The 15994-nt window shown below is 41.1% G+C and overlaps 1 protein-coding gene across 2 annotated transcripts in view; it reads left to right on the top strand.

Annotated features, from left to right (window-relative positions):
• The window catches only part of btaf1 (BTAF1 RNA polymerase II, B-TFIID transcription factor-associated), a 69928-nt gene extending 60767 nt beyond the window's left edge, over window positions 1-9161 (top strand). For both annotated transcript variants that reach the window (XM_029698074.1, XM_029698073.1), the window contains 10 exons: window positions 114-191; window positions 279-408; window positions 840-981; window positions 3450-3580; window positions 5430-5552; window positions 5703-5855; window positions 6650-6858; window positions 7321-7480; window positions 7823-7993; window positions 8150-9161. In XM_029698074.1, the coding sequence (XP_029553934.1) occupies window positions 114-191; window positions 279-408; window positions 840-981; window positions 3450-3580; window positions 5430-5552; window positions 5703-5855; window positions 6650-6858; window positions 7321-7480; window positions 7823-7993; window positions 8150-8293 (1441 nt within the window). In that variant the 3' untranslated portion in view covers window positions 8294-9161. The remainder of the gene's footprint in view (window positions 1-113; window positions 192-278; window positions 409-839; window positions 982-3449; window positions 3581-5429; window positions 5553-5702; window positions 5856-6649; window positions 6859-7320; window positions 7481-7822; window positions 7994-8149) is intronic.
• Window positions 9162-15994: the final 6833 nt, after the last annotated feature.

Genomic DNA, 15994 nt, shown 5'->3' with positions numbered 1-15994 from the left:
CTGACCCACCCAAACATACACATGATTCCACCACAGAGATGGAACACAGCGTCATTTGTTTCAATTATTCACGTTAAAATATTTAATCAATTTTTTTTTTTTTTGTATTGCAGGTTACAGCATCAAGTGAAAAAGCACAACCTGGTAGTAGCCTCTTACGATGTTGTACGGAATGACATTGACTTTTTCAGGTGATTTATTTATATATAATTCTCTATCTTATTTGGAAGGCTGGATAAGTGATTTTATAAATAACATAAGTTTAATTTTTGTTTTAGGAATGTAAAATTCAATTATTGTATCCTCGACGAGGGCCATGTGATCAAGAACGGGAAGACCAAGCTCTCAAAAGCCATAAAGCAGTTGGCTGCCAACTTCCGAGTTATCCTTTCAGGAACGCCCATCCAGGTGGGGGCATGAAACGTTTTACATTTTAGTCAGTGAAGAATGAGCAAAGGCTTCTGCAGTGGAAATGCATCTGATTTTAAGTTGCTAACACACTTGCAGTGTGTTTGTTTTGGTACTAATCTTTAAACCATGATCTTCACTGCATTAGATTAATGTTGCCTAATAATTTCTCTATTCTGGCCTAATGATTCCAGTTCCTCCACCCTGTGGGGTGGCTGGATGTATTAGTTTTACATTGACAGGTGTATTAGTGGATGAAATGAAGTAAGGACTTTATGCCGAGCCTATGACATTAATGGTAATATAGGCTAGATTGTGCTTATTGTCTACTCTACTGCAGACTTATTTTAGACGAGTTAAACCCAAGCATTCAGAGTACTTGTAAAACTTACAACTCGCTCTCTTTTTCTCCTTCTCCCACCTCTCCTCAGAATAATGTTCTGGAGCTGTGGTCGCTCTTTGACTTCCTCATGCCCGGCTTCCTGGGCACAGAACGCCAGTTTGCTGCCCGCTACGGCAAGCCCATCCTGGCCAGCCGTGATGCCAAGAGCTCATCGCGCGAGCAGGAGGCCGGTAAGATCTGATTTTGGTGTCGTCATCAGCCCTGAGTGCCTAAAAATGAGTGCACGGAAGCTGGATCTTGTTCTTTTGGCACTTGAAATGGGTTGAGGAAATTGCAGTACTCGCTTTTCCATGGCAAAATTTAACCCGACGCGGATGACTCTTTGCTCCTTTAACCAGTTACTCTTAATTTGAAAGGTACAGCCCTGGGCCTAGATTCACAAAACCTTAAGTCTATTGTTAATTTAAAAAAATGGCAGTTAAGAAATGTATTCTTAAGAAGAAAGGTAAGCAAGTTGCTATTCCTCAATGGTTCTTGAAAAATGTCTTGCGCTATTTCTTATGTTTCTCCTTAAGCAGAAAGTCAAGAACAAATTTTGTTTCTTAAATACGTTTATTGGAAATGTTTCTAATTCCAAAGATGGCTAAACCCTTGTCTTAAACTCAGGGCAGTGAGAGAATAAACTAATGAAAGTAATTGAACATGTTTAATTCCCTCAAACTTCATCTGAAAGTTTTAGTATTATTTTAGACCCTAGAACATGTTTTAGAACAGTAATCTCAGTATGAAATATGCTAACGTGATTGCCATTGCTAGATAAATCGGTTGCCTAGCAACAAATATCTTAAGATTAGTAAGAAGCTATTTGAGAAGTTCGTAAGAAAATCATTAAATCTTAAGATATTGCTGAGGAATTGCACTTAGGAACTATCTTATGAACTTTTTTCCCTTTAGCTCACACCGATCCCGTAGAGATTATGTGATTAGCACGAGGTTGTAAATTACAAAAGAAAATCCCAGGACATCTGATGGGCAGAAAGCTTAAATTCTTGTTAATATAACTGTACTGTCCAATTTACAGTAGCTATTACAGTGAAAGAATTCCATGCTATTGTTTGAGTGCACAATTATGAACTTGAAAATGTATTAATAAGCCAGTTGGGCACATTTGGGCAGTCTTGATACATTTTGAACACTAAGCAATGATTCATTGGATCAGTCTAAAATGTTGCACATACACTGCTGCCATCTAGTGGCCAAAATCTAAATTGCACCTGGGCTGGAATAATATATTATGGCCTTTCTCTTGCATTTCAAAGTTGCTACAGGCAGTTAGATTTGGGTATGTCATTTTTGGCAAATTTTAAAAGAAAAAAGGTTGGATCCTTAAGCAGTTTTAAGAAGCTTAAGTTTTTGTGTGTTGCGAATCTGGACTCTGGTCTTTTTCGGAAAGCAAACTCGAATCTTACTGTTGGCAATGTCATAAGAATCCCCCCCTACTGCCATAGATCATGCACTATGGTTGTATTTTTAGAGTACGCAATGTAGGTCAAGTTGCCAAAAGTGCAAACATATTTACCGTAATTTCCGGACTATAAGCCGCAACTTTTTTCCCACGCTTTGAACCTCGCGGCTTAAACAATGACGCGGCTAATATATGGTTTTTACCGCTTTCAATTTTTTTTATTTTTTAAAAACACATTCTGTGACATGCTCAGTTTTTTGGCGGCATGAAGCTTTCATTAGACCAATGAAATTGCCGAACGGGTTAAGGTCAAACACCTTTTTTGTTTACTGTTTAGATTAAATCGAGCGCTCTCAAACTTCCCATAATTCTGATTACGGTAGTCATTTTGTCACCCTCCATCATGGCAAAGACACAGAGAAATGCATATGATGCAGCTTTCAAGTTGAAGGCGATTGATCTGGCTGTTGGAAAAGGAAATAGAGCTGCTGCACGGGAGCTTGGTCTTAATGAGTCGATGATAAGACGTTGGAAACAGCAGCGTTAGGAATTGACTCAGTGCAAAAAGACAACTAAAGCTTACTGCTAATTATGATTTTTTTTTTTGTTACAAGCCGTGTTTCATTAAAGCCTGTGTAAAGTTCATTTGTTTCAATGTACCAGTAGGCACCTGCGACTTATTTATGTTCAAAATAAATGTAAAAAAATTTAGTGGGTGCGGCTAATATTCAGGTGCGCTCAATAGTCCGGAAATTACGGTAGTGTGCATGGAAAAGGGTACATCCTGACGGTCATTGTAAAGCAATTAATTTCCTTCTCCATCCACATTACCTTGTATGCATCCTCCACATGTGCTGTTGATCTAGTAGTGTTCCTATAGGCATTTTATTAGAACGACACCATCAGGCAAAAGATCAGACTTTTTTTCCCCCCTTCATTAAAATATTTTTCGAACGGTAATTGGTGACATATGTCATGTCAAACAAACCTAGACTTTCAATCTGCTTTGTTTTTGTTTCCTTGCCACAATACTTCAGTGTATTGCGATACTGGTATTGTCACAACCCTATTTAGCACTAAACTGAAGAAACGGCAAGATACTATCTGTACTTAACAAATCCTTGTTGGTTTCCGTAGCATACGGTGTGCCTTAATAAACATGACCCTGAAGAAACTGACACTCTCACACTGACAGTGGTGTTAGTATCTTGTAATGACGGTGTTCCCCTTCAGGGGTGCTGGCCATGGAGGCGCTGCATCGCCAAGTTCTGCCCTTCCTCTTGAGGAGGATGAAAAAGGACGTGCTGCAAGACCTGCCCCCCAAGATCATCCAGGACTACTACTGCAACCTCAGCCCTCTACAGGTACACCACATGGAGGACCCACCTTGAAACACTTACAACGCAACGTACAGTACCAGTTCAAAGTTTGGACATACCTACTCATTCAGGGGTTTTTCTTTATTTTACTATTTTCTACATTATAGAATAATAGTTAAGATGACATAACTATGAAATAACACACATGGAATCATGTAGTAACCAAAAGTGTTAAACAAATGATTCTTCAAAGTAGCTAGCTACCCTTTGCCTTGAATGACAGCTTTGCACACTCTTGGCATTCTTTCAACCAGCTTCACCTGGAATGCTTTTCCGACAGTCTTGAAGGAGTTCCCACATATGCTAAGTACTTGTTGGCTGCTTTACTTTGCGGTCCAACTCATCAACCCAATTGAGATGGTTTGGGATGTTGAGTGATTGTGGAGGCCAGGTCATCTGATGCAGCACTCCATCACTCTCCAGCTTGGTCAGATAGCCCTTACACAGCCTGGAGGTGTGTGTTGGGTCATTGTCCTGTTGAAAAACAAATGATAGTCCCACTAAGCGCAAACCAGATGTGATGGCGTATCGCTGCAGAATGCTATGGTAGCCATGCTGGTTAAGTGTGCCTTGAATTCTAAATAAATCACTGATAGTGTCACCAGCAAAGCACCCCCCTCATCCATGCTTTATGGTGGGAACCACACATGTGGAGATCATCCGTTCACCCACACTGCGTCTCACAAAGACACGACGGTTGGAACCAAAAATCTCCAATTTGGACTCATCAACCCAAACAACAGATTTCCACCTGTCTAATGCTCATTGCTCGTGTTTCTTGGCCCAAGCAAGTTTCTTATTATTATTGGTATCCTTTAGTAGTGGTTTCTTAGCAGCAATTCAACCATGAAGGCCTGATTCACGCAGTCTCTGAACAGTTGATGTTGAGATGTCTGTTACTTGAACTCTGAAGCATTTATTTGGGCTGCAATCTGAGGTGCAGTCAATTGCCGCTTTTCTGAGACTGGCATCTCTAATGAACTTATCTTCTGCAGCAGAGGTAATGGTCTTCATTTCCTGTGGCGGTCCTCATGACAGCCAGTTTTATTGTAGCACTTGATGGTTTTTGCGACTGCACTTGAAGAAACTTTCAAAGTACTTGATATTTTCTAGATTGACTGACCTTCATGTCTTAAAGTAATGATGGACTGTTTCTCTTTGCTTATTTGAGCTGTTCTTGCCATAATATGGACTTAGCCCTTTTTGGTAAAAAACCATCTTCTGTATACCAGCCCTACCTTGTCCCAACACAACTGATTCTTTAAGGAAAGAAATTACACAAATTAACTTTTAACAAGGCACACCTGTTAATTAAAAGGCATTCCAGGTGACTACCTCATGAAACTGGTTGAGAGTGCAAAGCTCAGGGCAAAGGGTGGCAACTTTGAAGAATCTCAAATATAAAATATATTTTGGTTACTCTGTTTTTTTTCATAGTTTTGATGTCTTCACTATTTTACAATGTAGAAAATAGTCAAAATAAAGAAAAACCCTTGAATGAGTCAACTTTTGACTGGTACTATAGATACCGTCTTCATTTGGAGAGAAGAGCATTCACTTGTGTATTTTCCACTTTCTAGTCACCATAGAAGCTGAGGCTGCTACAAATCGTAATGTTTCAATCCATTAAATGAAAGCCGTGTGTGTGTATAGCTTGTTGTATACATACAATCTGTTTGATATTGACTACATTGCAGACGGACTGTGTAGAATCACTGATCTACAAATCACAGTTCATCCCAAATAACTACTCATTAAGTTATTTTTAGATTAGCAATTCTGTGCCTGCCATTGCTCAAACATTCTGTCCCCGTGTCTGTCTCTCTGTCTGCAGGTTCAGCTGTATGAGGACTTTGCCAAGTCCCGGGCCAAGGTTGGTGTGGAGGACACCATCTCTACAGCCTCCACCCAGGAGGAGGAGAAGCCTAAGCTGAAGGCCACTGGCCACGTGTTCCAGGTACACACACATTATGTGACTGCCTTTGTAGTTTCTGGATTGTCCCTGACCATGAAAGGGGTCTTTTTCTCCACTGAGCTTCTCACATGTGAATGTGACCTGCATATACCATACTTGCTATTTATGTTATTAATGTCCTCTTCCCTCCAGGCTCTGCAGTACTTGAGGAAGCTGTGTAACCACCCAGGCCTGGTACTGCTGCCACAGCACCCTGAGTACAAGCGCATCACAGACCAGCTGGCAGCACAACACTCCAGCCTTCGAGACATCCAGCATTCGCCTAAACTCTCAGCCCTCAAACAGGTACCACTCTTCCCCAATACCTTATCTCTGGGTACCACTAATTCCCCATTCCTTACACCAGTGTTTCTTAATCCTGGTCCTGGCACCTGATTCAAAGCTTGATGATGAGTTGATCATTTTGAATCAGCTGTGTGGTACTAGGGCAAAAACCAAAACCTTGGGGTTCCAAGGACCAGGATTAAGAAACACTGCACCACACTAAAGGCGTCTGCATGCGTCCCAGCTGAAACAGTTTGTGTGTATATTAGGACGTTTTTGGTCTTCAGCAAGGGTTTTTCTTTGGTTTGTGCCAAAAATATTTTCTTGGGCATCCTGAAGTCTACTCCCCTTCCTCTGTGATTGGTCAACATTAGGGATTTTTCAATGACGAATTAGATTTGAGTTTGCTTAATTCGGACTATTTTGAGGAATAGTATACTGGCTATGGCGTCTCAAAATGGACAAACTGTACTATTGGCGCTTTTTTCTCGTTTTTAAGCGGCTGTCTTAAGGGAGTATGCGAGCACACTTGTTTTTGCCGAGTTCTGCTTGTTTAGGCGCCAGTCGAACTGAAGCATGCTGACACCTTTAACCCAATCTAGCCCCGTACCACTCCTACCACCTCTCAGCCTTCACAGGTACCATTATATCACTATTCCCCCCCAATCTCCTCTGCTTCAGAAAGGGCAGTGATGGTGAGGTGCAGATATTGGTCTATCACCTACACTCAACTCCATACTTAACAGCTACAGATCAAAACACTGAGTGAGTAAGTTGTAATACTGAGCTTTTTTCCCCCCTCTTTCCTCCTCCAGTTGTTGTTGGACTGTGGTCTGGGCAGCAGCGGTTCAGCGGAGGGCACAGAGGCGGTGGTTGCCCAACACAGAGTGCTGATCTTCTGTCAGCTGAAAAGCATGCTGGACATCGTGGAGCACGACCTGCTCAAGCCCCAGCTGCCCACAGTCACCTACCTGCGACTTGATGGCAGCGTGCAAGCGAGCCTGCGCCACTCCATCGTCTCCAGGTAATACATGAGGAGCATGGTCTTTGGGCGACACAAATGGTGTTGGTGTCAAACAGGGAATAATGGAATACTTTGATTAGTAGTGTTGCCAGCATTTAATTATTTTTTTTTTATATATATAAAATTATTTTAAACTCCCATCTCCTTCCATGTGATTTATTGTTTTTATGACCGGACACCTTAGAAGTAGTTTAAGAGACCGGTATTGGGCACAGATGGAAGGCAGAGCCGAGGCTCGAACCCACGTCGCCAAGGGTGTCCGTAGTCAGGAGCTTAGATTGCTACACCAGACTCCGGCACTGTCCGTGCCTTTGCTGTAACGTCACCCATTGTCTAACTCGACAAATTTGATCTGATTTTAAAGGCACTGTCCTTCTCTCAGCCTCCGTCTCACGTGCTCTTTCCCTCGTCCCCTCATTCTCCCTCTTGCCATCTCCTGTGCTCTGTCACACTCGCTTTCAGGTTCAACAATGACCCCTCCATTGACGTGCTGCTGCTCACCACACACGTGGGTGGTCTGGGTCTGAACCTGACTGGTGCTGACACGGTGGTGTTTGTGGAACACGACTGGAACCCCATGAGAGACCTACAGGCCATGGACCGCGCCCACAGGATAGGACAGGTACAATTCCTCTTCATGGACACACACCCCTCTTCACACTACTGAGTCAAGCTGAGCTGGCCTGGTTAATCACCCACCGTAGTTACTGGAACCGTGCTAGAAAGGACAACGACCAAAGAAAATATCCAGGCCCAACACAGTGCGGTTTGGGTCAGCCCTACAGTGTAAATTAGGCAATGGTGTGTTGGAGGAGGATCAGTTTGAGCAAGCCGAGGCGCACAATCACTCATCTTGGTTCTGTGCATGCCGACTGCAATCTAGTTGATCTCAAACATGCGCACCGGCTTGGCAGCCTATGTAGTGAAAAGTGACATTTGTAATGGTGTCTCTTTATTGTTGCAGAAACGCGTGGTGAATGTGTATCGTCTGATCACTCGGGGCACCCTGGAAGAGAAGATCATGGGCCTGCAGAAGTTCAAGATGAACATCGCCAACGCGGTCATCAGCCAGGAGAACGCCAGTCTGCAGAGTATGGGCACCGACCAGCTCCTCAACCTCTTCACCCTGGACAAGGTCAGTAGCTCTCCCTTGGGTACACACACTTCGTCTCTCTCTCGCCTCTTCTTGGTCATCTTCATGGTCATGCTTCTCTTTCACTCACACATCCATTTAACCAGTATTGCCTGTCCAACGTGTGTTTCCATCTCTCTAACTTGTCTCTCTGTCTAGGATGGGAAGGATGATAAAGGCGAGTCGTCCTCCGGAGGGAAACCCTCCATAAAGAACGTGCTGGACGGTCTGGGGGACCTGTGGGATCAGCAGCAGTATGACACGGAGTACAACCTGGACAGCTTCATGCACACGCTCCACTAGCCTCTCTTACCCAGCCAGACTAAAGGATGCTCATCCACCTCCAGCCTAGCAGGGTCTACACAGCCCTCAGGATGCTATTCTCAGAATGGGATCCCCCCCCCCTCACACGCACACGTTTAGCCACATTGACATTCGCCCCACCCCCCCGACGCCAAATCCTCCGCCACAACATCCAGGGTTCAGAGCTATCTGCCAGTCTGATCCTGGTTATCCCTATGGCTCCCTCGGTATTCTCCCACCCAGAGGCCTACTGACTTGACCATCTAAAAGCCTTCCCACCTTCAGTCCTGTCTGCCCTGTGCCCTCTTTTCCCAGGGGGACAGAGGGCCCTCTAGTCTGTCCTCGGGACTGCCTGTGGTGGTTCTCCTTATAATCGGCAGGCTGAAATCACTGTCACCCTCTAGGACTACCAGTGCTCTATTGACATATGGTCAAAAACAAGGTGTGATCGCTAGAAAGGGGGGTTGGGATTGTTGTGAGCTGACCTATAGGAACATACCCGTGTGCTGGCTCTTTATAGCGGGCTACTGGATTGTGCTGTACTGCAGCTGCTGGCTAGTGGGGGTGTTTCGGGTTGTAGACCTGTGACCTATAGATGACGCTCGTCTCCCCACAGATGTCCTGTGTAAGCACATTCATTTCACCTTTCTCACCACAGAACTCTATCAGTCGACCGACCTGGCAGATGATTGGGAAAAGCTGTAAAATGTTACTCTGAATGGCACTGCAGGGACAAACTGAAATGCCCCCCCCCCTCCAAGAGGACTTGTTAGAGTTTTAAGAAGAGAATGCAGACCTGTAAATATTTCTGTAGTTTCTGCTTTTTGTTTAAACTAATAGAATTATAATAAATTCTACAGACCTTTCAGTGTGCGTCCTGTTTTGTGCGTGCTCTGTCTTGTCCCCATAGTCTGCATTCCCATGTTGATTTGAAGAACACTGTACATAACTTTGAACATGGCCAGTAGAGGGAGTCTTCTTGCATTTAGGAATGCTGGCACATATTAGCTCTGAATGAACAATTTTAGAGGTGCATGATGTTGAAAAGCAAGAGAAAGTAACTGTTGCTTTAAAGTGATGACTACACCTATTCAGTGATACTGAAGCTGTATAAAATGTTAAAATACTGATCACATTACACAGTAATTTGAAACGTCATGCACAAACTTTCGTTTGAGAAATTTGATCGATTGGGGGGGGTTGCTGGTGCACACCATTAACGATACGTAATTAAAGTGTGGCACTGACTCGCCCATGTATTGATGTTTCCAATGAGTTTGGCGTTGGACTAGCCACGTGGGACGCGCAGTTCCAAGCAGGCAGATGCGCCACGGTCATAGCGTCAGGGTTCATCCGTCCTAACTGAAGCTGCGTAGCTTTCGGAAACCCTGTGTAGATCTCACTTCTTTCATAGTCTAACCAGGGCCGGCTCTCAATTTACTTTTAAGAGTTAGAACAGAATGTGCACCAGCAGTCTTGTTTTGTCAGTCAGTTGGTATATTAGTCTAGTCAGTTATCTACATTTGTAGTAATCCTGGTCGAATACCAACCAGGCATGCAGGGCACGTGCCCGACTGCACCGGTAGGTTTTCTTAGTCATACTGATTTTTCTTTCTGCCACTAAATGTTTTTTGCTTAGGGCCCACAAAAGGCTAGAGTCAGTCCTGAGTACACCCCTCTGTTAGGAAGAACACAAACTACACTGAACAAAAATATAAATGCAACATGTCAAGTGTTGGTTTCATGAGCTGAAATGAAAGGTTTCCCCAAATCCATACGCACATCTTTTCTCACGAATTTTGTGCACATCCCTGTAAGTGAGCGTTTCTCCTTTGCCAAGATAATCCATCCACCTGACTGTAGTGGCATATCAAGAAGCTGATTAAACTGCATGATCATTACACAGGTACACCTTGTGCTGGTCCTAACATGCCTCCTTTTGTCCTGGTCTTGTACACGTTCAAATTGTGCCCACATTTTTTTTTGACAGTTGTAGACTCATTTGTGATCCAATTGTAATCAGATTTCTGCCCATCTCCAGAGGCAGTCAAGCACAAATTGTCTGGATATCTTACAACTGTAGACAGACCTGGACAGTGAAGCCATTTAAATCATAATTATCCTGTCAATGATTTTATGTCATCAATGAGTCTTAGATAAATATATTGAAAGATGTTCACAATCCCAACGCAGTGGACAGGTTAAAGATGCATTTCTGAAAATGTTGGCACAATCAAATTCCAAACTTTCCCTTAGTGCCAGGTATAAACAAGACTAGAGAGACGACATATAGCGAAGATCTTGGTGTATAAAGTGACACTGAAGAGCAAAAAAGCATCGAACAACGAGTGGTCTGAGGCAGTCGGTAAATAACAAGCGTTCTGAAGTACAACTTTAGTAACAATGCTTTTGGTAAAAAGCTTAGACTTAACGATTGTAGTCTTTGCCACAAAGCAAGGTTTAACTTATATGCAAATTCAAAATGCTGCTAAACCCCTACGACTTAAAGGAGAGGGATGATTAAGTAAAACTGATAAACCTACATTGCTTCAGTAACCCGTAATGTAACACAGTCTTAAATGTATTTCAGATCTTTTGAGATTTATTTTCACACTTCACATTTTTCCATTCCAGTCACACCAGTCAAGCGCCTTACTCCAGGTAGAACAAGGGATGAGAGAAAGAGGTAGAAAAGGAGGCCATGCAAAAGACGACAATATTTCACAGCGTCATACAACTATATTTAATAAGACTTGCTTGTTATTAGTACAGAAAAGGGAAAAGGTGGGAACTACAAACTTGAAGCAGTAGTAGTAAGCATTAGCAGCATAGAGCGCCATGTTTTTTAAATTACAGTTATACTGCAAATTCAGACAAGCATAGGTCCAAGTCAACAATTTCAAAGCCTCGTCAAGATAGAACCAGTAATCAAACAAAAAATAAGTAATACTTTGAAAAATGAACACTTCACTTTTAAAAAGTACATTTTAAAAGTATTGATTTTGTCTGAGAAAAACTTTTGAGCAAGTTATCTTTTTTTTGAGATCACAAAATGAAGGGCCTACTGAGAACATCCATGAAGCATAAGTGAATATACTATCCAAATCTAGTGTTATATGAAATAGGTATATTTCTATAGGATTATATGAAATTTCCTCCACACATGATTTCCATCTTAGCCAAACTGTCCCTTTCAGTTGCACATAGTTTAATATTGTCAGGGTATAGTATTTGCTTAACAAATAAATAAAATGTAATAATAAATACTAGACAAATACTTGGTGGTATGACTAATACTGACCCTTGGGAGAAAGCACTGGGTTAGTACGAGATTAAGTTAATTAGTAGAACACCACCTGTACAAACTGGTAGAAAAGGCAAGCTAGAAATAACATTCTCAGACCAGCATTTGTATTGGTGTTTTTTTTCCACTTATTGATGACAATACTAGTACAGGAAGTGATGTCACAACACTTCATATGGAGCAATAGTCTATGGATATGAGGGCAAAAATCAGCTTAATGCCATCCCCGAAGAATGCACCACATACTGTATCTTGGCTCAAATTTAAATCTAAGGCCAGTTCGTACACACTAAACTGTGACTAAAGAAATCAAGGTGGTTTGAGGACAGAAAGAAAACATGTCAAAGATTTAGATGTATGACTCCTATAATCGTGAATAAATTCCAACAAGTCACACCCTCCACTTAATTATACAGTTGATCTTAACATTTACATTCATTCTTAAATACAATCTCACTGGTGCACATAGACACTTTTCAAGTTCCTACAGGGGTTTACCCACCATCTGAAACTAAAGGGAGGGTCATGTAACATGACTAACGTTTTAAAGGTATTAATGTGATGTTTCACATCAGTGGAAGTGTTGTGACATCTTGGCCATACAATGTTATTGACAGTAATGTTATTGACTATACAAGATGGGGTAGTAGCAGAAGCAGTAGGAGTGGTAAGTAGCATTGTCCAGCTTCCACAACATCACAACATACCACATTCTGCCTTTTTATTTTATTGCCCGTTCATTTGTTTTACATTGCCAATCACTTAACAATACCAACCGTCATAGTTTTTTTTCTCTCTCCTTAAATCATCGTCACACTAATGTAAGCAACATCAGCGAGTTAACACATTAAGCTTTGCATTTCAAAAATCTACACACTTAAGTAACAATATTACAAAGGTTTTTCAGCTTCCAAAATAAAATAAAGTGAACAAATGAAAAAAGTAACTTTTTTTGAAAGAATTAGCATCATAAAATGAATTTATTCCAAGTAAAAATATAAAATAATATTAATGACATTGACCAGATATGAAAGTCTCCCCCAGAAATAACTATTAATGGTTGAGAAATAAGTCTGTAAAGAAAATACGAAATAAAAATACGTAAATGTTTAAATTATTTTCTTTTTTAGCAAAAATCTCTAAAAATAATGAAAAATTTCTCAGTACAAAGGCTACATTACTACTGGAAGGTACTAGCATGTAGAGTAGGTAAATACACAGTAGAAAATGATTTTAGTGAATCACAATGCTTGCAATGAAAATAAATCTGCAATAAAGATTTGCCTCTTTTTCTTTTTTCTTATTTTTTTTTTTACAAACAGTACAAACAGTATTGCACATTACAACAAAGAATCGAGGTTCTTAGCCTTAAAAAAATGGGACTAATTCAAGTCTTGCGTGAATAGAAGGCTACCAGTCAATTGATGCACCTTGGGGGCTTTCGAACAAGTTACAGTTGAAACACTTGTATCTCTTAGTAATAATAAAAAAAGAACATTCCTTTCTCTCCACCTCATCTGCTTAAAGTCTCTTTTTTAAACAATCTCAGGCTAACAAAATCAGGGTGTTGCTTTTACAAAACAAAATGAAACACATACTTTTAGGAAACATAAAAAAGTTCTTAAAAAATAACATGAACAGAAGATCTCTTTCACAATTCTGGTCAGCATAGTAAATGACTGATTATAAATATACAAAATAAGGGAAGTATCTTCAGTTCACCTGATAGACTTTTATTTATATAGAACAACATTTTTTTTAGGACTAATGTTTTCCTTGGAACACTACCACTCATGTTATGTTTGTCTTGGTGAGACCGTGCTTCCACGGGGATAAGACCAGTGGGAAACTCACTATCCTCCTCTGTAATAAGGTAGACTCTGTACTTCAGCTAACTACGTCATTATATTAAAGTTATAAAGCTCTAGCTCCTTCAGTTGTTTTTTTCAAAAAATAAAATTTAAAATAAAAGCAAATAAGCATGACAAAAATAAAATCAACCACCTGTTAAATCATCTCTGGCAGAATTAAATTAATATATATTTTTTTATTTGAATAAACTTACTTAGAAAATATCAATTTCTCTCCTAATATATTTCAAAATTGAGGTATTGCAAAAGATCATGTCAGTCAGAAAGCACACCTTTTTTTCTCTCCCAACAAAAACAATTGCTGACTGTTAAACTGTCCAGATACAAAGAGTAGTGCATAACACGTCTATTATAGAGAAGGAACAAACATAGAAAACCCTTCTGGGCGGGGGAAAGACATCTCACAAAAACACCCAGAATTCACTTAAATAGGGAGACTTATTATTACTCATGGTTTGCCTCTTTTTGTTGTTGTAGACTTTTCTATCAATAAAAAAGTATCTTCGGTTTAGATTAGTTTACTTTTACAAGAAACAAACAAAATGGTTTGTCCTAAAGCAAACCGTTTTGCGACTAAAACCGAGAGGACGGCGGGGTGCCAGCACGGGACAATCGCAACACACAGAAAAGGAGACGACACATCAACTTGCAATGTTGTAGGATCCAGACTGGATTGTCCACAAAACTGCTAAAAACCAGTGTAACTTAGCCCCAAACTCCCCCGCTCAAACCCAAACCAACCCCAGCAGCCAATACTTTGTTTATTTGTCCTGCATTTATAACTACCCAATACCCCCCACCCCACCCATCCTATTCACCTGCACCCAATACCTCCCACCCCACCCATCCTATTCACCTGCACCCAATACCCCCCACCCATCCTATTCAACTGCACCCAATACCCCCCACCCATCCTATTCAACTGCACCCAATACCCCCCACCCATCCTATTCAACTGCACCCAATACCCCCCACCCATCCTATTCAACTGCACCCAATACCCCCCACCCATCCTATTCAACTGCACCCAATACCGTAGCCTTTTGATTAAAAAAAAAAAGTCCACCATTTTAGCAGGTCATTATTCTACTTCAAGCTTTGCAGGAAAATCTGGATAAATATGGTAAATCCCAGCTAGCACACAATGTTCTGGCAATGTTATTACAACCCCGTAGCCAGAGAACTTTATGTGCAGGCTGAGAAGGAGCTCAAGTTTACTAAACCACAAGTCTCCAGTAGCTTCAATGTTCTGTCTGTCTTCTCATCACTGTCTCGTATGCCTTGTCACCACAACAGTACAAATGTTTCTAACTCGCACCTTTAAACCCACAGGCACAGCGCTTGATGCTTCGCACAGTATCATCTGTGGTCTCCGTATGTGTTGGTGGTTTAAGTCGAACATATGTGAGCTCTTTGGTTTTTTGGGGGGGACGTGACCCTGTCAACAGTACAGACAGCAGTTCTGTGTTTCTCAGATTCAAGCTCACTTTAGTCTGCGTGTCATATGTTCTGTGTATTTGGGCCAAAGTTCGTGTGCGTACTCGGTCTGTATATGTACATGTATGTTTAAGAGAAAGAGAACCATCTGTGTGTGTGTGTGTTTGTGTGTACGAGAGAACATATATACACGTGTGCATACACTAGTTCATGAAGTTTCACAGGACTTCTATGTCGGACGTTAACAACACTTAAAGCGAAATCACAGTTCTATAGGCATACTCAGACCCAACTACGTACGGAATTTTTAAAAATTGCACAATTATATTAACAATCACTGCAAAAAAAAAAGTACTTCACCTATCATAGACAGTTTTAAATGATATATCCTACATCTACTTGGATTCAGGATTAATATTAAGGTTTCGTCAACTGGTTATGTTAGCCACCTTGTGCAGGAGCAGTCTGCTCATACTGCCCCGTGGCTGTTAACTTCTCACTGGAGGTGTTGGATGCTTTTACCAGTCTGTCTTCCCTGTTGAGTCCAGTTTCATGCTAGTTGTACGTACATCTATATTGGTGTTGTGCAAACATGGGCAGAATTGAATAGTAGACATGAGACTGAAATTCTATTGCATGCAGCAACCTGATTGAAAAGAACATGCAGTTAGGGGCGAACCCCCCCCCCCCCCCTTTACCCCACATCATACTAGGAATCATAAGGGATGCCCCTCTCCCTATGATAGCCTGTCATCATCCTTAACACCAGGTGCCATCATAGTTATAACACCCTAGCCTGAATAAAGTACTATTCAGCAGCAAAAGCTGTTGCAGCATTACATCAACATAACTCTAGAAAATAAAGTCATAAAAAAATAAAGACCTACAAATCAAAAGCAAAACAAAATCTGATTGCGTCTTATGAGGTATTCATTTTACTATTTTCAGAGTCAAAATGGAGAGCAAATATAGCCATGTTTTTATTCGATTTTTTACATCTGGGCTTCTATGTCCCAGACTACTGGATAATTGTTTAGTCTTGCTACATCTTATGCCACCTATTTAGTTTTTCTGAATGCATGGATTTCC

The sequence above is a fragment of the Salmo trutta genome, chromosome 18 (assembly GCF_901001165.1).
Source record: "Salmo trutta chromosome 18, fSalTru1.1, whole genome shotgun sequence".
NCBI classification, from domain to species: Eukaryota; Metazoa; Chordata; class Actinopteri; order Salmoniformes; family Salmonidae; genus Salmo; species Salmo trutta.
Note: the sequence above shows the minus strand (reverse complement) of the source record. Positions and strands in the feature narration are given on the sequence as shown.